This window comes from Brassica rapa, chromosome A03 (assembly GCF_000309985.2).
Source record: "Brassica rapa cultivar Chiifu-401-42 chromosome A03, CAAS_Brap_v3.01, whole genome shotgun sequence".
Lineage (NCBI taxonomy): Eukaryota > Viridiplantae > Streptophyta > Magnoliopsida > Brassicales > Brassicaceae > Brassica > Brassica rapa.
The window spans coordinates 22950714-22974858 of NC_024797.2; the positions used below are offsets into that span (position 1 = coordinate 22950714).

At 36.1% G+C, this 24145-nt stretch overlaps 8 protein-coding genes across 8 annotated transcripts; 4 read left to right on the top strand and 4 right to left on the bottom strand.

The window, feature by feature from the left end:
- The first annotated feature begins 1088 nt into the window (after positions 1-1088).
- Positions 1089-5368, top strand: LOC103860681. The gene has a single exon (XM_033288757.1). It carries the CDS (start codon positions 4370-4372, stop codon positions 5126-5128), a length of 759 nt encoding a protein of 252 aa, XP_033144648.1. The 5' UTR covers positions 1089-4369; the 3' UTR covers positions 5129-5368.
- Positions 5369-5611: 243 nt separating this feature from the next.
- On the top strand, positions 5612-10543 carry LOC103860682 (protein HYPER-SENSITIVITY-RELATED 4). Its single transcript, XM_033288753.1, has one exon. It carries the CDS (start codon positions 8589-8591, stop codon positions 10098-10100), a length of 1512 nt encoding a protein of 503 aa, XP_033144644.1. The 5' UTR covers positions 5612-8588; the 3' UTR covers positions 10101-10543.
- LOC103860683 (thioredoxin domain-containing protein PLP3A) lies at positions 10388-12309 on the bottom strand. Its single transcript, XM_009138330.3, has 8 exons — positions 11978-12309; positions 11603-11677; positions 11471-11518; positions 11254-11396; positions 11108-11180; positions 10971-11032; positions 10778-10875; positions 10388-10699 (listed from the first exon to the last, which is right to left on the bottom strand). Exons 1-8 carry the CDS (start codon positions 12059-12061, stop codon positions 10590-10592), a joined length of 693 nt encoding a protein of 230 aa, XP_009136578.1. The 5' UTR covers positions 12062-12309; the 3' UTR covers positions 10388-10589.
- A 323-nt stretch (positions 12310-12632) lies between these two features.
- LOC103860684 (epoxide hydrolase A) lies at positions 12633-13946 on the bottom strand. Its single transcript, XM_009138331.3, has 3 exons — positions 13414-13946; positions 13103-13344; positions 12633-13035 (listed from the first exon to the last, which is right to left on the bottom strand). The coding sequence occupies exons 1-3, from the start codon at positions 13885-13887 to the stop codon at positions 12786-12788; spliced, it is 966 nt and encodes a 321-aa protein (XP_009136579.1). The 5' UTR covers positions 13888-13946; the 3' UTR covers positions 12633-12785.
- An 18-nt stretch (positions 13947-13964) lies between these two features.
- On the bottom strand, positions 13965-15337 carry LOC103860685. The gene is made up of 3 exons (XM_009138332.3): positions 15036-15337; positions 14709-14830; positions 13965-14339 (listed from the first exon to the last, which is right to left on the bottom strand). The coding sequence occupies exons 1-3, from the start codon at positions 15289-15291 to the stop codon at positions 14172-14174; spliced, it is 546 nt and encodes a 181-aa protein (XP_009136580.1). The 5' UTR covers positions 15292-15337; the 3' UTR covers positions 13965-14171.
- Positions 15338-15635: 298 nt separating this feature from the next.
- On the top strand, positions 15636-16383 carry LOC103861132. The gene is made up of 3 exons (XM_033287385.1): positions 15636-15644; positions 15931-16006; positions 16088-16383. The coding sequence occupies exons 1-3, from the start codon at positions 15636-15638 to the stop codon at positions 16381-16383; spliced, it is 381 nt and encodes a 126-aa protein (XP_033143276.1).
- A 1907-nt stretch (positions 16384-18290) lies between these two features.
- On the bottom strand, positions 18291-19579 carry LOC103860686 (thioredoxin H1). The gene is made up of 3 exons (XM_009138333.3): positions 19326-19579; positions 18746-18868; positions 18291-18623 (listed from the first exon to the last, which is right to left on the bottom strand). Exons 1-3 carry the CDS (start codon positions 19413-19415, stop codon positions 18492-18494), a joined length of 345 nt encoding a protein of 114 aa, XP_009136581.1. The 5' UTR covers positions 19416-19579; the 3' UTR covers positions 18291-18491.
- An 853-nt stretch (positions 19580-20432) lies between these two features.
- On the top strand, positions 20433-24116 carry LOC103860687. The gene is made up of 13 exons (XM_009138334.3): positions 20433-20688; positions 20821-20979; positions 21064-21315; positions 21396-21515; positions 21596-21676; positions 21780-21875; positions 21993-22088; positions 22196-22249; positions 22345-22548; positions 22632-22757; positions 22839-22904; positions 22990-23286; positions 23365-24116. The coding sequence occupies exons 1-13, from the start codon at positions 20626-20628 to the stop codon at positions 23839-23841; spliced, it is 2091 nt and encodes a 696-aa protein (XP_009136582.1). The 5' UTR covers positions 20433-20625; the 3' UTR covers positions 23842-24116.
- Positions 24117-24145: the final 29 nt, after the last annotated feature.

Here is a 24145-nt window from a genome sequence, read left to right on the forward strand (position 1 = left end):
TAAAAAAAGCAAACGACATTCAGTTTTTTTTTCTATGATTTTAAAATCTATGTTATAATCATGTGTTGTTGGTTATATGATTTATAAATTATTAAATTATAATCTAAACCATGTGTTATTCAATCATATAGATTTACAAATAAATTTTATTCCATAATAGATTTGAGTGGATTTTTTTGGTTAAATATACAATGACTTAAATACAAAGAAAAATCTTCAGTTTTTAAATACTAATTAAAATCAACATGTTAGATTTGTAAATAATAAATGTTACTTGGATTTATAAATCATATAAGTATTCTTTAATCAATTAAAATGCATGAAAATATAATTAGCGGTATTGGTTTGATGATTATTTAATTATATACAGACTCTATTAATTCAAAAATTAGTTTTAATAATTTTATGATGCTATTAAAATCTGGTGTTACTGAGACTTGATTTTAATAGACATTATTGGTTCTATGAACTCATAAAAAACTTTCAAAAGACTATATATATGTATATATCTTCAAGATTCTTAAAGCAACATGTATTATATTTTAATAGATTTTTAATGATCATTTGAAAAAAAAATCATTGTATTAAAAAATATATAATGAAGGTAATGGTTAAAGAGTCCATCATTTGAAAAAAAAAATTGTATTCTATTTTGGCAAATACCTTCTTATATAGCATTAAAACATGTTTCTATTTCAAAAGTAATGGGAAATTTTCAAAATAACATTTATCAAACAAAAAAGGCTAAATTACTCTAAATCCTAAACTTTAATTTTAATCCTCTCTTCAAATACTAAATCAGATATTATAATTACTAAACCTTAAATCTAAATATAAAATACATATTTATTGTTTAATTTATTATTTCTATCTTTAGAATATAATTTTTTTTTGAACGTAGTATTTTTTTTTGATAAAAAAATAAAATAAAAATAAAAAAAAATAAAATAATATATTTATTTTTGACATGTTTAATCAATCTTACGGTTATATATACGGGTATATTTTGTCTTTTACTCTTCAACAAATGTTCTATTGAATTTTTTCACTTTGTTATATTTTTTTTAGAACAAAATCATGTTTTAATGTTATTTAAGAGTATTTTTTCTGTATAAATAAATTTTTGCACTGTACTATATCTACTTTGTTTGATTTACACAGTTTAATTTTTTTTTTGTAACAAAAAAAAGATTAAATTGTGTAAATCAAACAAAGTAGTTAGCACAGTGCAAAACTTTATTTATTCTTCTCCATTCCATTCCAAGTCTTTAAAGCTCTATTATTATCTCCTAAACTATTCATGGTATATACGGTTGTAGTCTGTCTAAAAACAAAAACAAATAATCCTGGTGACATCAAATTTGAAATCCACCAAAGATTTGCATTTATTTCATCCAAGCTTTTTCACATAATTCCATAAAATAAATGAAGATGAAAATGGTATACATTGGTTAAGAGCATTTCCAACCCATCTCTATTTCTACCTCTATAATAGCATTTAGAGGCAAAACCACTCCAACCCATCTCTATTTTTGCGTCTAAAATAGAGATTGCTATTTTCTCCTCTATTTATAGAGGAAGAAATAACATTCCTCTATATTTTACTCTATATGTAGAGATCTCTATTTTAGAGAAATACATTGGAGTAAAACCCACTTCTATTATAGAGTTCCTTTATTTTAGAAGTAAAAATAGAGAAATACATTGGAAATGGTCTAAGTATGGGTGAGAGTGGATAACAATGGGCGGAATGACGATTGCCACGGGTTTATACGAGATGAAAACTTTGTGTATATAATTTCTAGTGAGATGTATATTTAATCAAGATCATGATGCGTCTATCAATGTGTAAAACTCAATCTTGAAAGTACAGTTATGGCAGAGATTGACGATGACCCAGTTCAAGTTTAGAAATTTAAACAAACGTTACGATGTATGGAAAAAAACATGGTGTCGCTTTATGTCAAATCACTCCTGAATATCATGATGATGTTTCCATCTCTGGGCTGTAATCAAATCAATGTATCTATGTCAGTATAGCTCGAGTAGTGGTCAAAGATTAAATGAGGACTCCGAACAAGTGAACCATATAACTGCTTCTTTCCTTTTTTTTTTTTATTTATACAATAAGGATTTTCAAAATATCTTAGTAAAAAATACTTTTCAAAATAGTATACGAATTTCCACATGTTGTATAGTACTAAAAATGTCTCGATTTCTAGAATTTGTTTTATCCTACGGTCTGTGTATATTAATGAAAAAAGTTGTTGCCAGGCGGGTGAGGCGTGCAGGTATGCGGTTCGTATGAACAAATAAAAACGCAAGTAAGTGGAACTTGTGGGCAGAAGAAACTAAAGGAAGATCAAACTAAAGCTATGGGTCGACCAATCTTTATATCCACTATGTATTTATTTCCATTTTTATCAATGTTGCTTCTAATTATAAATTGAAGCGACTCAAAGCATTCTTTGGATCCTTTAGCCGAATATCTTTACATTTGGCCTCACCTAATATATTAATTCATGCCCACCAACGGAAATAGTGTCTGTTTCTCTTTGTTAATGGTGTGTCTGTTTGATTTGTATATGTTATATATGCAATTTAGTTAGTCATCTTCATAAACTTTAGATACTTTTATACGACAATCCAATGTGCTGTATATTATTAGATTGTAAAAGAATACAGTGTGAAAAGATATAAACTAAAGAGATAGATGCGAATATATTCGGACAACACTTTTCATGTGTGACAACTTACAATTTTGGTTTTCTTTGAACTTGCTTTTTCGGTAGTCTAGTTCAATTCCAACATAGTGTATATGGTTAAATGTGAGAGATCCATCTAAAAATATATATTTTCCTGTTAACCAAAGCACTATAACGAACATGTTTTATCAAATTTCTCACAATCAAAATAACAAAAATGAAATTTATTAAAATTTGAGTAATGTTTTCCAAACAAGAAATTCTGAATTTTTTTAAAAAGTCTATCAACATGTGCCATTATATAAATGGATTATTTTACGTTGAAAGTATATTAGTAAGTAATATTAATATATGTGCCCAAAAAAATAATATATAATGTGAAATAATTATTTATTTTTTTGGATAAACTCTATCGGCTGATCCGGTCGACTTCGGGAAAAACGCACTTAATGCTACAGAGTGGACTGGCTACCACACTACATGATCCAAGTTTAGAATACCTTCTAACTAATATCAGAGGATGAACTGATCATATGTTACGATCTACCATGTAAACCACTTGGACCGAACCGATTTGTGGAAGTTATTCACTATTAAGAATGCTCTAAAATAAGTAAATGACAGAAACCTATAAGAATTTCGAAGGGAGATTTTGGGTTTAAATCAATTTAAAATAGAACGTAGAGAAGAGTTTGGACTGTGGGCTTCCAGACAAAGTCCGTAGATGTCTCTGCAATACAACTTGTATTATACAAGGTACATTATTTTATACACACGTGATTCATGGCAGTATTTTTTGTTTTCTTTTTTTGAAGCACTTTTTCTTTTTGAAACACCGTAGAATATTTATCGGAGCCATGTGAATAAGCATCATATTACGGTTAAACTAATCATAGCATCATATTTAGTTTTATTTGAATAAGCTCGTTCTTGGTTTCATTCACACGTGGTAATTAGTTTAACCGCGCGTATTTATATGAGATCAGATCAATTTGCATGTATCAGAAAACAGTCCTTAAATTAAGGATCCGAAAAGAATAATAGCAATGCACTTTCTTTATATAATTAAATATTGAAAGAATCATGATTTGGTGAAAACATAAACCAAACAATAATACCAAAAATATTGGTTAAAAAACAAAGAAGAACGAGCGATACCAATCTAAAGTGGTGAAAGAGCGGTTGTTTTACGGATTCCATACGGCTCACGTGAAAACCTGATTCGTTCTTACTAGTTCTTACATCACTTTTCATTGTTGCCCGGTCCAATTTTCTTTTTATTTATTTATGTTACTCTTGTTTGTTAATAACAGCTGTAACTCGTTCAAATTTCTTTTTCCTTTTCCTGTCAACTCGTTCAAAAATTATTAACAAGAGATAACCTTTTATTTCAGAATTCCATAAACAGAGTCAACAATTTAGTGTTTTTATGTCAAAAAAAATTAGAGTTTTAATATATCGAAATCAACAACAAAAGTAATTGGAAAAGTACAAGAAAAAAAAGCTCAGTTATTTAAAGAAAACAATAAAAAAAAATAAAAAAAAAAGGAAGCAAAGAAAGTCTATAAAAAGAGACGCTTGGGGAGAGGCTTGGGTCCACTTCCATTCTTCCACTTCCTTCTCTAAAAAAAATACTTTTACTGAGTCTCAGTCTCACATTAGAAATGGATTCCATCGATTTCGACAGCGTGAAAGCAGAGAAAGCCAATGCGCTGCGTCGTTTCCAGAGCATTGGTTTCCTCTTCCGCATAGCTGAGATCTGCGCTGCTCTTCTCTTCGTCTGTTGGATATTCACTTCCCTCCCTTTCGCCGTTCGAATCTCCGGCGAGTTCCTCCGCCGTCTCTCCTCCGTCGTTTCCACTCCTCTCTTCATGTTCGTCCTCACAAACTCCATCGTCGTCGCCCTTCTCACCACCAAATCCACCGTCTTCTCCGGCGGAGCAGAGGCGGATATCTACCGTGCGTTCAGCAGATCCGGAGAGAGTCGCGTCAGTTCTTCCGACGGAGATCTGACGGGAGAGACAGTCTTCTTGGACGACAAAGAGATGATCGGCGCGGAAACCGATTTAAATTCAAATTCGAATCCGACGGTGGCGCGTGGTGATCACGTGACGACCGAACCGGAGAAGGACTCGATTACTGTTACTGGTTTAACGAATGATCCTCCTCCGACGACGACGAAGGTCTATAAAAGAAGCAAAACGGAAATCTCTGCGAAACAGAGTCCGGAGACGGTGACGAAACCTACGCTCCGGCGATCGGAGACGGAGAAGTGCCGTGAAACCGTTGAGTCGTGCGAAGAAGTGCCGTTTCCGGAGGATAATCTAACAAACGAAGAGTTTCAGAAAACGATCGAAGCATTCATCGCGAAACAGTTGATATTCCGTCGCCGAGAATCTCTCGCCGTCGTTATCCATAATTAAATTAAATATAAATAAGTATATCCCGACATAACTATCTATGTTGTATGTTCGAGTTCGAACCAACAAAGCAAGCACAGTTTTGTAATAGAACGACAATGAAGAACGATCGTATCGATCTCATTTTGTTTGTGCTCCTTTCGTTGTTGGATCAAACACGTATGATTTGTTTCTGTAATGTTCGGATCAAATTTGTTGAACGATTCAGGATTAATATGAACAGTGCTTTATCTGTTTTCTGTATGTTGATTTTTTTTTTCTGGTGGTCTAGTGAGTGTCACTTCCTGAACTGATAATAATAGAAACTTGAAGTAGAAGCCATGTTTCGTGAAATCATGGTATATTACCAAATTACTTTTGGTTTTAGTGCATTTCAAGAGAAGAGACTGTCGTGTGAAGTTATTAAGCATTTTTTAGTTGAGTTACTTGAGTACATACAATCAAAGACAAAAGCAATCACAACTCACACGACAATGTCAGAAACGCGATCTTGTTTATCCTCATCATAAAGCCTTACTTTTAAATCATTTGTATTATCTATTAAAACAATTTAAATTGATCTAATCTACAAAAGCATGGAAAATCTATTCAAGCTTCAAGAAAAATATTATTAGTCTATGGAAGGAGTATATATATGTGCAGGGGCAGATGTAAATTGGTAGTGGGATCATGTGTCCTCGGCTAAATTTTGATTTTTTAAGTTATCAACTCAAAATCAAATATACCAAGATCAAATTTCAGGGTTATTTCTTGGTGAACATGATCTGCCATAATCTCTTCAAATTGAGTAAAAAAATGTCACATGTTCGAATCCTCAAATGTAGGATCATCTGAGTCAAATTGATATTAGTTTATACTATTAGTTCAAACTTTACAGAAATGCTCTAGATTAACTCAAAATTCATGATAATGCTTTCGATTATACAATTAGAATTCCGCTCAGGTTTACATGTTATCGTTCTGAAAGGTACACTTGTAATCTTTGGAAAATTATTTAAGTTCAAGTACGATACAGTCTAATGTGCATCTTGTATAGATTAATTATTGAAGGTGATGTGGTATATGTATCTTGATTCAAAACTAATATCAAAGCAAGACATCTTAATTATAGACAAAATGTGAATTGCTTTTTAAGTGCAATCCAAAAAGAGACCATCGTCTTTTGAAATTAGTTAGCATTTTGGTTGAGTACATAATATTTTGGTTGAGTACATAATGCCTACTCACAATGAAAGACAAAAGCAATCACAACTCACACGACAATGTCAGAAACGAGATCTTGTTTGTCCGCATCAATTATCATCATAAAAATTAATTTTTAATTATTGTATCATCTATAGAAACAAAATGAATATAAATCTAATCTCTGAAAAATCATTGGTAAATTCACGCTATATGTTTTCAAGAAAATAATTTATTATCCCGTGGAAGGACTACCTGTTATATATCGTTCTGAAAGGTATAGTTGTAATATTTAGAAGATTATATAAATTTATATACGATACAATCTAATGTGTATCTTGTACTGATTAATCTTTGAAAGTGATGTAGTTTATGTATCTGGATACATACCAATATCTAGAGTGAGAATTATTCGATGAATTAATTTGTAGGCTGGCATCAAACAACTATTTGGTAAACATTAGTGAAAAATCATTTTTTGTGTGATAAAAACGATATGCAGAGCACGGTGTAAATATTTTGAAAAGGAACATATTTCATTTTTATAAGTTTTTCATGGGAATGATCGATGGTCACATAAGTCGTTCAATAATCTATATAATACATTCCAAGTTGAAAGTGAAGTAATTTCTGTAGCCGTAGAGTGTCTGGTAGGTGCGTCTTAGCACTAATCATAGTGCAATAATATTGAATTGCAAAAGTATTCTGTAAATGCACTTTTATGCAGACACGAGGATAAATTAAGATGAGAAGTGACTTTCTTTTTCACCAAGACCCGTAATCTCTGCTGATAATTTTTTTTAACTCTGAAATATTATTAAATCTATCATAATAAGATACATTATAGATTACAAAAATCAGCAAAAAATAGTGATTTCTGCGAAAATAATAGCCCAAAAGAAGAAGACACAAGTTAACAATGAAATAGAATAATACGAAGAAATAATCTTCTATTCTCCTTTTCTTTTCCAATGTATATTCGTGATTATTTTTTCAGAATTTTAATGATATAATTGTACAAATTATGGATTGTCGCTTAATTTGTTTTAGGATCTTTATCTTAGATGATTAGCAACAATATGATTGTCTACAGCACGTCACCACGAACGACTATTGGCCTATTGTTATTTTGGTTGGATTTATCTTCTTTTTCCTTAGAGGTTATAGATTTATACATAACTAGTAGTATATAGCACATGTTCATTTAAAGTAAAACTGGCATGCACTACGTTGACGTAGTGAAAAATAAAGATTATATTTACGAATATTTTCATGAGTAACTACACTTTCACTGTTCCAAATAATCTCCTTCCTTATTTTAAAATGTACTTTCACCGCAGGCTCATAGCTCGGGGAGCAGATGAACGAAAACACATTCACCTTTTCTTTATTATTTCATTTAGGTAATTACAAAAAGGAGCTAGGACACATGCATTATTATGCGTATCATGGATGCATGAACGAAAACAGGAAAGCTAAGGATGTTGACGTAAATCAATATATAGTATTTTTGGGTCCAAGCCTATGAGCTGTAGATATTTGCCCCACAATTATATCAGCGGTCGACGAAAAGATAAAAATTCTCTAAATGGCAATCCCCATATCAAATTACATTTAGGGTGTATTCGCCGGCCGGATCCTAGGCGTCACTAGTCACACTAACAGTGTATCACTGTAAACAGGTATTTTTGATTTATTTCAAATTATAGAAGTATATAGAATGATATAAAAGATCCAAATAATATTAATAAATATTGTAAATTTATCATACAGAAATATTTACATATATGTTTGAATTTATTTAGTTGTTTTATATATATCACGTGGAACTGATTTGAAAGTAATATACAAGCCATCACACTTAAAGTTATTATTGTATTTGATCATATGGTGGAAACAACATGGTGTTCGGTATAGTGGTTAAACTCTTATATCAACTAATAGAAATGTTATAGGTTATGTATGTATTCGACCTTTTCTAATCTTTTCTCTAATACTTCTTTTGAGAGAAAAATGACCCACACGTCAAGACAGTCTTTGTTTACTATTTTTCTCATCTTCCTTCGACGTACGTTCTGTTCTCTTGTCGATAAATCCGAAAAGCCTCATGACCAAGTCACTGGACCCCTTCTAAAACTCGACTTCCCTTCTTCTTTTTTCATTATTCTATCAAAAAGAAACGTCAATGTTGTTGCAACGGGAGGATCCTCGCTTATTCCTTGCGTCCACCAATAATAAAACTCTTGAGTTTTTAGGTTGAACACAAACTCTAACAAAGAAAATGATGAGTTCCTCTGACTCTTCTTCTGCTGAATCTCGTCTAGCCACGGCTAAGACGGTTCTCACAACCGCGGCCTCGGTGGCTGCAACCGCAATGCTAGCTAAATCACTAGTCCAAGACTATTTGCCTGACGAGGTGCACCAATACATCTCCTATGGCTTCCGCATCTTCTTTGGCTACTTCTCTTCTCAAATGACAATAATCATCGAAGAGTTTGAAGGGTTTGTCCACAACGAAGTCTTCGAGGCCGCGGAGGCCTATCTAGCCACCAAGATCTCTCCTTCTAACAAAAGAATCAAAGTCAGCAAACATGAAAAAGAAAACAACTACAACGTCACCGTGGAACGTGACGAGGAAGTTATGGATACCTTCAATGGCGTCAAGTTCAGATGGGTCCTCCATTGCCACCAGGTTGAGTCCAAGAACTTCCACAACCCGCGGGATCTAAACTCAACACTAAAATCCGAAGTACGATCATTCGAGCTTAGCTTCCACAAGAAGTTCAAGAACATGGCTCTTGACTCTTACTTACCCTTCATGGTCAAAAGAGCCACGTTGGTGAAGCAAGAGAAGAAAACTCTCAAGATCTTCACTCTTGACCCGGAGAACATGTATGGGACTTACTCTGACGCTTGGACCTCTGTGATTCTTGACCACCCTTCCACCTTCAAAACGCTAGCAATGGATTCAGATGCCAAGAGAAATGTGATGGAAGATCTAGACCAGTTTGTGCAGCGAAGAGACTTCTATAAAAAGGTTGGCAAAGCTTGGAAGAGAGGTTACTTGTTGTACGGTCCACCAGGTACAGGGAAGTCAAGTTTGATAGCAGCCATGGCTAATCATCTCAACTTTGATATATATGACTTAGAGTTGAGTGCGGTGAACAACAATTCTGAGCTCCGGAGATTGCTGATTGCTACCGCTAACCGCTCTATTCTTGTTGTGGAAGATATCGATTGTTCCATCGAGTTGAAAGATAGAACAACTGATGAACCTACTCGAGAATCAGACGACGGTAATGACACACGTTACAAAAAAGTGACGCTCTCTGGACTGCTAAATTTTATTGATGGTCTCTGGTCAAGTTGTGGCGACGAAAGGATAATAGTATTCACAACGAACTACAAAGAGAAGCTAGATGCAGCGTTGTTGAGGCCAGGACGCATGGACATGCACATCCACATGTCGTATTGCACGCCGAGTGCTTTCAAAGCTCTTGTTTTAAACTATTTAGAGATCAATGAGCATAAGCTTTTCAGCAAGATCGAGGAAGGTATTGAGGCAACACAAGTTAGTCCAGCAGAGATAGCTGAACAACTCATGAGGAATGAGAATGTTGATAAGATTCTTGAGGGTTTGATTGAGTTCTTGAAAGTCAAAAAGATCGAAAATGAAGATGAGGCTAAGAAGGAAGAGCAAGAATTGGAGAACAAAGGCAGTACCACCCAAGGCAAAGAATTGGAGGTCAAGAAAAACGTAGAGGTTGATGACCAGCTTATTAGAAGCGAGTAAAATTAACTTTTGAAATTAGAAGATGATTAAATAAATGATGATATAACATATCAAATTTGATAAGTGTATTTGAGATGATATAACATATCAAATTTGTAAGCAAGTCATGGATCTAGATACAACGCTGCTTACACAAGAAAAGCTCCATAGCACATGATGACCTTGATTGGTAACCTGCTGAAAGGCGGGCGGAATTGCATCAAAAAACGCGATTCCACAAGAATTTTACCAATCAGATGAAAGTGGACGAAACCACTACCACACAGGACCACATTTATGGCAACGTTTTTGAGCAAACCGTTGAAATTTTCATGTATCAGCAACAATAACCATGGTGCTTTACATATAGCAGCTTACAAAGTCATGTAGCATTTGACAGTTTGGATATTATATCGAAATTTAATTTCCTAATAACATATGAGAAAAGAGCAAAAAGGCAAAAACAGAGACAAACAGCAATGCAAATCTGTGATGTAAACTTGGTTGATCTCAGTCAGAGTCAGAGTCAAGATTCTCTGAAGACCTAACCGAACGCCTTATGCTCTCTTGGTATTCCGCATCTTCATCATCTTCCTCTTTCTTCTTCTTGCTAAGCATTCCTGTTTAAATGATTTTCCACATTTTAGAAAAACAATACCCTTATCTAAACTGTATTTACTAAAAAGATGGATCCACACCTTTTTTAATCAGAACGCTCTCAAGTTTAGTAGTGGTGAAATCGTCCTTTGTGCCTAGATCCTGGAACCCAACTAGCCTATCTATGGCGACTCCCTTGCTAAGAATGATAAAAAAGAAGAAGCCATATTCTATCAGTGCAAAAAGCTTAGCAACAAACCATTTAATCTAAGAATGAATCAAAAGAGATGAAACCTGAAGAGCAAAACGCAAGGCAAGGTCTTTATTGCTAGCTTGGTGACAAAGAAAGGAGCATTCTGCATTTATAATATCAGCTAAGCATTAGATTCACAACCCTTTTATCTAATCTTTCAGTCAAGTGGTTCACTGACCTCTGCATCCACTCTAATGAACTTAGTATCCACATGTCTAGGCGCAAGAGTCTTCAGATGCTTGTCCATAATCCTATACATTAGATTCTGTATGAGCTTAAACATACCATAAGATAAAAGCAAAAAGAAGTAAGAAGATTTCTTACTTGCAGCGGTAAAACTCCTTGTGGTAGAAATGACAAATAACATTCTGACTCCTGGTGACTTCCCCCAAGAAATCACCCTCGCTTACCTCTCGATATTCACCATGTCCTTGTCTTTTAAACGCTTCTCTCTTCTCAACTTCTCTCTGTTGGAGGTTAAGCTCAATACCAATACAATACAAACAAGCATATCTAAATAAGCCAAAAGTGTGTTATCAACCTTGAGTGCAGCAATCCTATCAGCGTGCAGTTTTTCTAGCTCTGGATCCTACAAAAAACATGAGAGTCTACCGTTAGAGACAGAAGCTTCAAGATAGGATAAAAGATTGTAGCAAGAAACAATTGCACTTACATCCATAAGTTCATCAAGATCAACCTCCTCATTGACAGGGTTTGATGATTGCGCCTTCTCATTTGCAAGAACTTCCTGCACACACAGCCGTATAATGAACAATAACATCATAAACATACAAATAATCACATGTTACTGTCTAAAATAAAACAGAAACTCATGAAGTTTACACCTTTTACAGACACAACAAAAATAAAACACAGATGAATCCATTTCGTAACACAGATCAGAACCACTTGTCTGAATATAATATCCATGAAAAAAAAAAGCCACCAAAACGAAGACTTCAAATCGTACAATTTTCTAGAAACCTTGAGAAAAAGGCATCGTCGCATTTGATGGATTTTAATACTCAAATATAGAAATGGATTTAACCTTTTTGTAGTCTCTAGCAGCTGCAGCCAATACATTTCCGAAAGCCAGATTCGAGAGTGTCGACTTGACTGCATCCGGATCCATCTTCCGAGCCCAAAAGGTAAAAAAGCTTCAATTTTCGGATTCAGAAATAGAAAGTTAACGCTCCCCCGAGATTTTTCTTACTGGTGCTAAAATAAAAACAGCTTGAGCAAATCGAAATTGGAGTTTCTTATTGCTTGCTTCAATTGCAAATCTGGAGCGGAATAATAACAAAATAATCCCAAAATCAAAAGATGAACACCAAAGGTGGCGTGTTCAAAAAAAAAAAAAAAAAAAAAGAACACCAAAGGTGGAAAACACAGCTGAAACGACGGCGTTTACACAAGTAGATCATTAGGGCCGCCGGTTCAAGCCCTTCGTAGGCCCATACGGCCCAAATAAGTTATTTACGTTATTATACTTGATCAGCAAACCAAGCAAAGACTTCCTTTTATTACAGAGCGGATGAAATTTTTGATATCAACGTGATGTAGAAAAAGAGACGAGGCTTATATATAGGTCCACATGTGGAAGCTCGCTAGATAATTATCATGATTCAGAAGAGACATATCTACCATAAAACAGAAGATAAGGTATAGAAACTTATGGAACAAGAACACACATGGATGGTATATAAGATTAGGTAACTGTCTTTCTTACTTTATTAACCTTTATTTTGCCAAGAATATCACACTAGGCTTCATTATTGGATACACATTAGTAGTTTAATCGAATACTAGCATCATAGTTTCTTCTTTATAAGGCCATAAAAACGGCATGATGTTTTTTACTCTGTTGTGCGTAACTTGTTGAAGAAGGAAAGGATCTCCTCCGAGACTTGTTTAGCCTTCTCTTGCTGGATAAAATGATGACCATCCTCAATAACAACAACCTCAACGTTAGGTACAATGCTCTTGAACATCTCTCCCTTCACATACTCCATCGTCTCTTTAGCTCCTATGTCTCTGCCTCCGGCAATAAACTTTGTCGGAACAAGGATCTTGGAGCCTTCCCACGGCGCCAATATCTCCCAGTTCCTAAAGAATTTCCCCACACTTTCAACAACTGCTAACGGTAAGGAAACTACAGGTTTTGAAAACTTACAGATCCATGGCTCTGTAGTAATTCAACGGACCAGTGAATCCACTTTTCTGAAACTTGTCTGCATAAACCTGAATCTCTTCTTCGGTTATCCACTCTGGAATCTTCGATGGAATCTCAAGATCATCGATGATCTCTGTACCAGGAGGAGCCACCATGAAATCTGTTCTCGTTGTCAGCAAGAACTTCTTCATAACTATCTTACAATCATGCTTGGCAAACGCAGCTTCAGCTCTTCCAGGTTTCTTGTGAAACAAGGAAGTGAATCAAACGAAGACAATAGAAACAAACACACAACAAATCTTGAAAGTTACCTGAAACTGAGTGATGTATAACCCATCTCCAAAGGTCTTAGAAAACTTTGAAGGTTTGAGGTTTGGATCTCTTGGAGAATAAGGAACAGAGAGACTTATGAAACCTTTGACTCTGTCTGGTCTGAACAAGCATAGAGACCAACCTATAACTGATCCCCAGTCATGTCCAGCCACAAAAGCTTGAGCAGTGTCGTAGTGATCAAGCAAACCGATGACATCAGCGACGAGGTGGCTCACAGTGTAAGACTCGTGGCTCGGAAGAAACTCGGAGTCCCCGTAGCCTCTGAGATCTGGAGCGACAACGTGGTAGCCATGGCTAGACAAGAAATCGATCTGGTGACGCCACGAGAACCATGTCTCGGGGAAGCCATGGAGTAATAGAACCAACGGTCCTCCATCGTCTCCTTTCTCAGCAACGTTTAACCAAATCCCGTTGGTCTTGATCTTCTTCTCTCTCGCTAAGCTTGTTGTCATGATTCTTGATCTGATGTGAGAAATGAAAAAGCAGCGACCTAGTGTACACTTTTATTACAAGAGTTTGAGATTTTGAATGCACGTAACAATCTCTAGTCACGAAACAAGAAACACATGACTGGTTATAAAGATCAGAAACGTCAAGTAACTCTCGGTTCTTACAAAACAGTAGAGGGACAAGAGTGAGTGAATCTCGGCAACACAACAAAGAGTTAGGAGCAAAACCTAGCTCAAAAGAAATAGATTTATTCTATGTTTTTTTTTTGGATGAAGGAAAGCAAAATTTAAGAGGACATTGACTTCTTCTTCTCTTCTTCGAGTCGCTGAAGCTCAGCCAGCCTTTCCTCCCAAGCTCGCTCCCTTGCGACTTTAGCCATCTTACGTTCCACTTCCTTGATTCTCTTCTTCCTCTTCGCCTCTTGCACCAGCCCTTGCCTCTTCTTTTTCTCAGACTGCGAAAAGTATTTCCATTTCATTTGTTACAAAACTATAATTAAAAAAAAAAAACATTGCAGACTGTTTCTGCCAAGAAATGGGACAAAACAGAGAGAACCAACAGAGATACAATCTACGGATACAGCATTTAAAATAATAATGTAGAAACATTGTTTCGTCAGACAATGAAACAAAAACAGAGAAGCAAGCAAGAGGGACATCCAACATTTTTCCCCAACAATTACTACAATTCCTCAACAACGTCACATTATTATAATCTATGGATTCAACATTCCACGGTCTCTCATCTGAAGCAATAACCAGAACTAACACTCTAATAATGATGAACAGAGATATGCAAAAGACTTGAGAGAAAGCACACATACCAGTATGAAAGCGCGGCGCTGCCCTATGCGCTTCTTCGCATTCCTTCTCTTCACACTACCCTCGTTGGGATTGTTTGAAGCAATTGGCTCACCAGGAGTATACTGAACATATGCATAAGGCCCTGCATTTTCCCTCAAATCTTTTAATTCACCACAAACAATATTGTCTCTGTCTATATCAACTTATTAAGTAAAGACACTTCAACATTTAGCTTTAAAACACAATCACAAGTTCCACCTAAAGTAACACAAGATTCACACTAAACTCTAGTTAAATAAATACACTAACTCAACTTCAATCACACAGCACTCAACAAAGCATTAAACCTGGAGGTTTAAGTTTGAATCTTTTCTTCTTGGGATGAGCCATGGGTCGTCTCTTCGGGAGCCGAGTATCAGTTAAGCTCAAGCTATGAAAATGATTAGCCATCGCAATCCATGGCAGCCTCGATCCACCGAACAAGGAGCATAGCTCTGGTTTCGCAGCCGGGATCGCCGGCGCAGAGGAGCAGCTAGAGGCGACGCGCGAAACTAGGGTTCTTGATAATGGACGGAGAATCGATCTAATCGCACCGAAACCCATTTCACCAAAGCATCAGCCGAAGAGATTTTGCGATCCCGCTAGAAGACCACGGTGAACTATTATTGGGCTAGTGAGCGTTTGATCCTCTAAAAGTGGGCCTAATAAGGGCCCATAATACACGCACGTCAGATTATACGTGATTTTGTATATCGTATTAAAACTAAAATCATGTAGATGCAAAAAACAAAAAATATATATATGTGTTTATTGTCTGAAGATATGGAGCTGGAGACTGGAGAAAGACTTGCGTTCTAATTTTCTAACGACAGTTATCGCAAATTATGCCAGATAAGGAAAGCGAATATGATACCATTAACGACACTGTGAAACCCATTTTGTAAAATATGGATATGGTAATTACCATATTGATACAGATTTAAATATCCAGTACTGATCATCGAAACCAATATAAATATAAATCACTCTCGTTCATTTTTTTCAAAGGAAAACAAAACTTTCAGCTACATATATAGTTTTCTTCACGAGTTCATATATATCAAGCATGTTTTCCTCAAATCGTCAGACAACAAGGCTGGTCCGTTTTCAATCGTTTTCATGTGTTCTCATTTCTTGTATTGATAATTCTTGCGATTTGTATGTTACCTTTTAAAGATTATTCGAACGTTAATTTTCTTGCAGACTTGTGGGTTCAAAGTGAACACTAACTCACCCGAGTGGCACAAGAGCATGACGAAAATCCTCAAGAAAATCAAAGGTTTGTAATTTTATATACACGTACATTTATATGTACGGTCTCAATAATTCTTTTTCTGATTATGGTTTATATATGGTTTAGGAGGAAACTTTTGGATAGACGTGGACGAAGGAATGGCATACGTAACGGGTCAAGGAGACCCAAACAAGCTATTGAAATTGATGGCTTCAGGGAGAGGCAAAGACGCTGAAATGGCCTTTGTGAAAACCGGAATACACTCTTACTTTGGCCAGACAACGCCTTATTGGCCGGTTGATATGAATTTGAGCTACCATCCATCTTCGTCTCGCAGTTACTACCTTTCAGGGCCGCCGGTGATGCAACCTTACCAACATCAATACCCTTATCAGGCTGGATATGGTTATAGTTATTATTAGGGCTCTATGTACTATTTTATATAACCAGGTCGAGATCAAGCGAAACCCTTCTTTTTTTTAATCAGTTAGGGTTATCTGCTTGTATCCGAATTTTATTTTTGCTTTATTTGATTTAAATTCTCTCTGCGTTTTATTAGTATTAGCAGAAGAGGATCTTTTTTTTTGTCAGCAAAAAAATAATAATCAATTTCTCTGTTTCTTTAAAATGTTTTTGAAATTTTGTATGAATCCGATGATTACTCATTGAAGTTTCAATGGAGTTTTGAAGTTCGTATTTTCATGATTGCATAATTTTCCATTTTCCTTAAAGGTAAAAGATGGATGTTGGTTCATACAAATCCTTCAACTTTATATAAATTAAGACCCATATAATGCGAAAAGCATATCCATCTAGATTCTCTTCAAGGGAAAGCTCAACGGATTTTTCACTTTTCAGGATAAGATATATCGTCTTTGATAACTTTGAACGTGTTTGCATCCATAACTAAAACATGTCTTTCTTCTTTTCTTGATCAAAACCAAACATGTCTAACTAATGATCTTTACCATCTACATTGCCAAAACTTTATTTTACGTACACTACAAGAACGTTTGAGGTGTAGAGTGAAGTTTTTCTGATACATATTGCTGTAAATCTAATAAAAATATTTCTAAATGACATGCTCAAAACTCTTTATGCCCCCCACCGACCTGTTACCCATTGCCAGTTCGTTATTTTACTTATTACCATTTATGCATCCAAAAAAAACTCTAGAGTCTCTCCTGCTTGTCACCAACTTGGTTAGTGTACGTAGATGGAAAGTCATCTTTCTTGGCCTCAGCAACTTTGTACATAATCACGCATGTCACGGGAGATTTTTTGTATTTCAATCTCTTTAGATTTTTTGTATATTGTCAATGATATAGTGTGACGAGACTTGCGTCGTAATTTTATACCACCAAAGAATTTGGATCATCAGAGTTCCACATAAAGGTAGAAAATTATACCATTAACGACAATAATTCCAAAAATGGAACCCTTGATGTGAAATATCGATATGGTTAATTACCATATAAATACAGATTGAAAATCGGATATTATATTATATTTTGATAACAAAATCCAATATAAAATTTTGAAATTTGAAACTGATATACAATACTGTAGTGTACACCACTCTCGTTCATTATGCAAAGAAAATTTAACAAAACTTGCAATTCACACAACTCAATACAGTTGTCTTCATGAATTCACAAAAGTGACAAGCATAATTTTTTGTCAAACTTCCAGAAAACTACAAGGCTGGAACGTTTTATACTGACTTGCGGGTTCATGAGTGAACACAAACTCTTCCCAATGAAAAGCATGACGATCTCAAGAAAATCAAAGGTTTGTTCTTTGACATAAACATAAAATTATATATCGTGTATATCGTCAAAATACCATTTTGTAAAATTGAAAATGCTTTTTTAATGATTTTAGAAGGGAAATTTTGAAAGACATGGACGAAGAAATGGCATATATTATGGGTCAAGCTGATCCTCACAACCTATTGAAACTGATAGGTTCGAGCAGAGGCAAGGATGCTGAAATGGCCTTTGTGATATCTGGAAGGCGACATCAAAACGCCTTATTGAGCGGATATGAGCTACATTCTTTTAATATCGTCTTATGCCTGATTACTTTTCTCTGAAAAGCTTCAGTGGTTTTTGTCAAAAAAAAGAAAAAAAAAGCTTCAGTGGTCGTTTTGCCATGAACGCCTTATTTAACATAATTACATCCGTATCCAAACAAAGCCAATGAGGCTTCCCATCTTCAGTTAAGAAACACCACCATTAGCTGCCTTATTTTTTTTTTTAAACTGTCTTTTTAATCACATCCATTGCGAGCAAATAGTTTTTTTTTGGAGAAGTATACAAAAGTAAAAAAGCAAAAGCAACTGGATAAACAAAGCAAAATAATAATTCATCAAATTCACTAACACATCTTATCAGATGAGATTAAACAAGAATCATCATAAGATTCATAACAGAGGGGGGACAAGTCATAACTATGATCTCAAGAGTAAATAAGAAGCAATTAATCCAATATCTTAAGACAGAAGACATGTAAAAGATAAAAGGTGTAGTTAAGCCAAGTGTTTGGCAATAGTAGACTGAAGCTCATCTTTTTGGGCACCAACAACTTTGTCCACAATCTTCCCTTCTTTCATGAACATGAAGGTTGGCATCGACTCAATCGCCCAGTCACTCGCCACTGACTGTTCCATACAAAAAAAAAACAAAAAGGTAATTTTGTGATCATAGAAAAATTAAAAACAATCTATATCTCAACAAAGAGGATGAATAAAGAGAAAACTCGATTGATATTCTGTATTGTTACCTTTAATTCGTCAATATCAACCTTGAGAAAAATCACATTAGGGAGTTTCTTAGCTAGATCAGCAAAGAATGGAGCTATGAAACGACATGGTCCACACCAAGAAGCCGTGAAATCAACCACCACCTTCAACAATTTAACCATCTCATGAATCATTTCATTGAATTTTTATAACAATACAATGATGAAAAGACATGTTAAACGTTTGATCAAAAAAAAAAGATGACATGTTAAACAACAAAGGCTAATCATATGTCATAACAATGCTAAACCTACAATAGACTGCTAATATCACATTTAATAATAGTCGTGACATTTGCCTTCAGGGTAAACATTTTTTCTAGCGTCTTTTAATTTCGTAGAAACATAAAAAATATGACCTCTCGTCAATGTGATCGATTCTAGGCTTCTAGCCCTAGAATCTAACATGGTAATTCAGATTCAGATTCATGGTAACATACTAACATGTACGTATAGATATGTCGCATGTTAATTCATATATGGTGTGTCAAGCATGGATCTAAGCTGCAAAAAACAAACGAATTGTATTATGAGACAGATCGAGACAATGAAAAGAGATTACAAGAGTTTTGGAGTCATTGCCCTTTTGGAGTTGCTCGTTCCATGCTTCCACGGTGTGGCACGCGATCACTTGTCCTTCTTCCCCAGCCATCTTTCCACAGATCTTCTCTCTGTCTCTCCTTTCTCTTTATCTTTTTGCCTGTGTTGTTGTTGATCTGTTTCTGTTTAGCATGCTCTCCTTTCTCAAATATAGTCACATAAAAATTACAATTTTGCCATCAATATTTTCAGATTCTCTCCCTTATTGCACGCGTGATTTTATTTCCCATAATAAAACCCACAAAATATGCTACCTTTCCTACTTTACTCAAATCATAAATATTCCCACTTTACTCTTACGGCTTTTGTTTTCTGACAATTTACACCCTCTGTTTTACAAACTAGGGGTGGATGTTCGGGTACCCGTTCTGGGTTCGAATCAGATATTTTAGATTTTCGGGTATTTGGATAGAGAAGTGTAAAACCCGTTAGGGTATTTATGAACTTCGGGTCGGATTCAGATATTTTTAGTTCAGATTCAGTTATTTCGGATCAGGTTCGAATATTTAGATTTTCAAAAAAATATTAAATTTTTCATTTCTCATATTTCTTGTATTTAAAAATATAACTTTCACTTAACTAATTTTTTATTTTTAATAGATTTGGACATAACATTTTAAAACTAAAAAGACATTAATTTGGCTATTATTTTTTAAAATTTTAGATGTAACTTTTTGTTAATTTTTGAAATAAAAAGTTTGACATGCATTTTAAATGAGTAACAAATTATTTTCTCCGTAATTATATGTATATCATATAAACTTAAAGTACGTGTATTATCAATATAAATATTTTTTTTTATAAAATGAAAGATGTAAACTAGAAATATAAGATTAATTAAACATATGTTTGGATATCCATTATGATTCGGATATTACTCGTTTGGGTTCGAATATCCAATCTCTCCTAATTCAAAATACCCGTTAGAATATTTTGTTACTTCGGCTCGGATTTTGGTTTGGGTTTAGGAGAGGCTTCAGATATCGGGTAAAGTACCCATCCCTATCAGTAACGATGGATAATGAGCTTGTTTGGGTCCTCGGTTTAAAGTAATCCTCTCTATCGTCTCCACGAAAATAGACGACATAACGTTCGGTCCAAAACGGCAGGCTGTTTGATCACGAAACAATAATACGACATCGTTTTGGACGTATACTAACCGGAGATTCTGGGTCGCCTGCCTTCTGCTACACACTGATTCCATCGAATGCAAATAATCTGCCATTGGTTTTTGATACATCACTCCCGAAGCTAAAACGAAGATGAGGAAACGCGATCTGGCGATTCTGATGCTCTCTGGATTTGCTATCTTCTTCACTCTTCAGGTGAGATCCCTCCCCTCTCACTAATCGTCTGCAACCTTTGAAATGTTCGAATTCGTTCTATGATTTGTAGAATTTCTCAAATGGAATCTTATTATTGATTCGTATATATATATTCGATTCGATTTTGCTCAGCACGAGGGCGATTTTGCGTTCAAGGAAGCATGGTTCCATCTGTACGATGATTACCCAGTCAAACACGAATCCGATCGTCTCCCTCCTCCTCTTATCGCTGACCTCAACGGCGATGGGAAGAAGGAGGTCCTCGTCGCTACAAACGATGCTAAAATTCAGGTAAAAAACGGAATGATTCGCACCTCAGTGCTTATAGTTTAGCTACTACGTGGTGTTGGATCAAGTGCTAACTTGGTGGATTAGGTTCTGGAGCCTCACTGGAGGCGTGTGGATGAAGGCTTCAGTGAAGCACGTGTTCTTGCTGACATCTCCCTTTTGCCTGACAAGATCCGTGTTGCCTCCGGGAGACGCGCTGTGGCCATGGCTACTGGTGTTATTGATAGGTATTATAAAGATGGGACACCGCAGAAGCAGGTTTTGGTCGTTGTTACCTCTGGTTGGTCTGTGCTTTGCTTTGATCACAACCTCAAAAAGCTCTGGGAAACGAATCTTCAGGTTTATTTTTTTTAATCCTTTTTGTCCTTTGTTCTGTATGTTATTTGTCTTCTTCTTACTGATATTGATTGGAATAACAGGAGGATTTTCCGCATAATGCACACCATAGAGAGATATCAATTTCGATTAGCAATTACACGTTGAAGCATGGTGATACTGGTTTGGTTATTGTTGGTGGAAGGATGGAGATGCAGCCTTATGTATGTACAAGGCAAAATTTCCTCTGTTGATTTCCTATTTAGCATGTGTTATTGCTGATGGATTGTTCTTGTCGTTTTAGAATCACATGGACCCATTTGAGGAACTTGGCATTACAGAGCAAAATGCTGAGAAACACAGGAGAAGTGCTACTGAGAAACAGGTACACAAAAGTTGTGCAGTAATTAAGATGTTCTTGTTACACATTTTGTCTAGGAGATGTGTTTGGACTGTTTAGTAGAATAACTTGCAAAGCTTCTTTTCAGCCCACTGAAGATTCTGGAGGTGTAAACTTGCGTCACTTTTCCGTTTATGCATTCGCTGGCCGGACTGGTGTTCTTCGATGGAGTAAAAAGACTGATGTCAGTTGTTTCTCCTTTATGCCCACTTCTTTCTTTACATATAGCTTAACTGGATATTTAGCTGCAACAGATTTGCTGGTCTGATTGATAGAATATTCTGTTTTCTTCCTCTTCTAGGATGTTGAAGCTCACACCTCAGATGCGTCACAGCTAGTTCCCCAACACAATTACAAGCTCGACGTGCATTCTATAAATAGCCGTCACCCTGGAGAGGTAAAGTTAACTCGTTCTCCATTGATCATTGAGCGATATAGCCTGTTCTAGTTGTCTTTTAAAGAGATTTATAATTGCTTTGGAAACTGAGATGTGCTGGACTGAAGTTTGAATGCAGGGAATTTAGAGAATCAATTCTTAGTGTTATGCCCCATCACTGGGTAAGTCTTATGCTTCGTACTACATGCTTCGGCTCCTTAGTTTAATATGCTTTAAAATATTCTGTTCTGAAGGACGTTGTTGTCTTTGTATCCAGGACCGACGGGAAGATACATTATTAAAGCTTGCTCATTTCAGGCGACACAAGAGGAAGACATTGAAGAAGCAAGCTGGTAAGTCTACAACTTTTCCGTTTCACAAACCTGAGGAACACACACCAGCTGGGAAAGACTTGTCGAGAAAGATTCCGAAATTGATTGGGAAGGCTGCACGTTATGCTGGCTCGGCAAAACCCAAGAAGGTGAAAGCTCTTACTAAACGTGAAGTACCCACATAAAAACACTCATATTCGTGTATATGACAGCTAAGCACATGTTGATGCAGGGAATGCAATACATACCGACTATAACTAACTACACTAAGCTTTGGTGGGTTCCTAATGTTGTTGTGGCTCACCAAAAAGAAGGAATTGAAGCTATTCATTTGCCTACTGGTCGAACTCTTTGCAAGGTAGCTGTTACTTCAGATCATGAACACAAGCTTTACAATATCACGAACCCGTTTTTAATGTGTTAGCTTCCTTAAACTCAGCTTCATCTGCTGGAAGGTGGGCTTCACGCCGACATAAACGGAGATGGTGTACTCGACCATGTCCAGGTACACATTAGACACCTCTCCCGCTTTCCCTTCATTGTCTTTACAATGGATCTTCAATACTTTACATTCTCTGTGCGCACCTTAGGCTGTCGGAGGCAATGTTGGAGAGAGAACTGTAGTTAGCGGATCAATGGAAGTATTGAAGCCTTGCTGGGCAGTGGCAACCTCAGGCGTTCCCGTCCGAGAACAGCTCTTCAACGTCTCGATCTGCCATCACACCCCCTTCAACTTCATGCACTACGGAGAGTTTTCACGAAACTTTGCACAGGCAAGAGACACATCCTCTTTGGAGATTGCAACTCCCATTCTCATCCCCAGAGATGACGGTCATAAACACAGAAGAAGTCACGGAGATATAATCTTCTTGACAAATCGTGGAGAGGTACTTTCTGATGATCCAATCTCTTTTAACTTCTTGAACTTTGAATCTCGTTCAATAGCTAATTGCTTTCCCTACCAGGTGACATCATACACGCCTGATGTGCACGGCCGCGAGCCACTCTGGCAGTGGCAGCTTCAGACAGAAGCCACATGGTCGAATCTCCCATCTCCATCTGGTTTAACCGAGTCAGGGACAGTAGTCCCAACCCTGAAACCATTCTCGTTGCGCATTCATGATAACCAGCCTATGATCCTCGCCGGAGGAGATGAAGCGGCAGTCATCATATCTCCAGGAGGAAGCGTATTGGCTTCCATCGAGTTACCGTCACAGCCGACTCATGCACTCATCACTGATGACTTCTCCAACGACGGATTAACGGATGTGATTGTGATGACATCAAATGGGATATACGGGTTCGTTCAGACCAGACAGCCAGGAGCTCTGTTCTTCAGTTCGTTGGTGGGATGTATCTTAGTAGTAATGGCAGTTATCTTCGTTACTCAGCACTTAAACTCCGTTAAAGGTAAGCCTCGACCTTCCTCTAGCTTTATATAAATAAAGCCTTGGGGGGGTGGGGAGGGTTTCTTCCTCTCTACGGAAGTTGAACCGGTTCCATTAGCGGCGGCGCTTTACCCACACCGGTTTTGGTATACCGGAGTAGATTCAGTGTTTCAGCTTTGTAATTTTATCATATACTATTACAGAATTCTCTATAAGTGAAAATGGTAGAGGGGAATGTTTTAGGTCTTTTTTTTGTTTCTCTCAGTTTTAATGTTTAAGTTGCAAGTGTTGCTGTGACATTTATTTAATCAAGAGAGATTTTTCTAACACTGGTCAAATCTTTATTTATATTTTCATA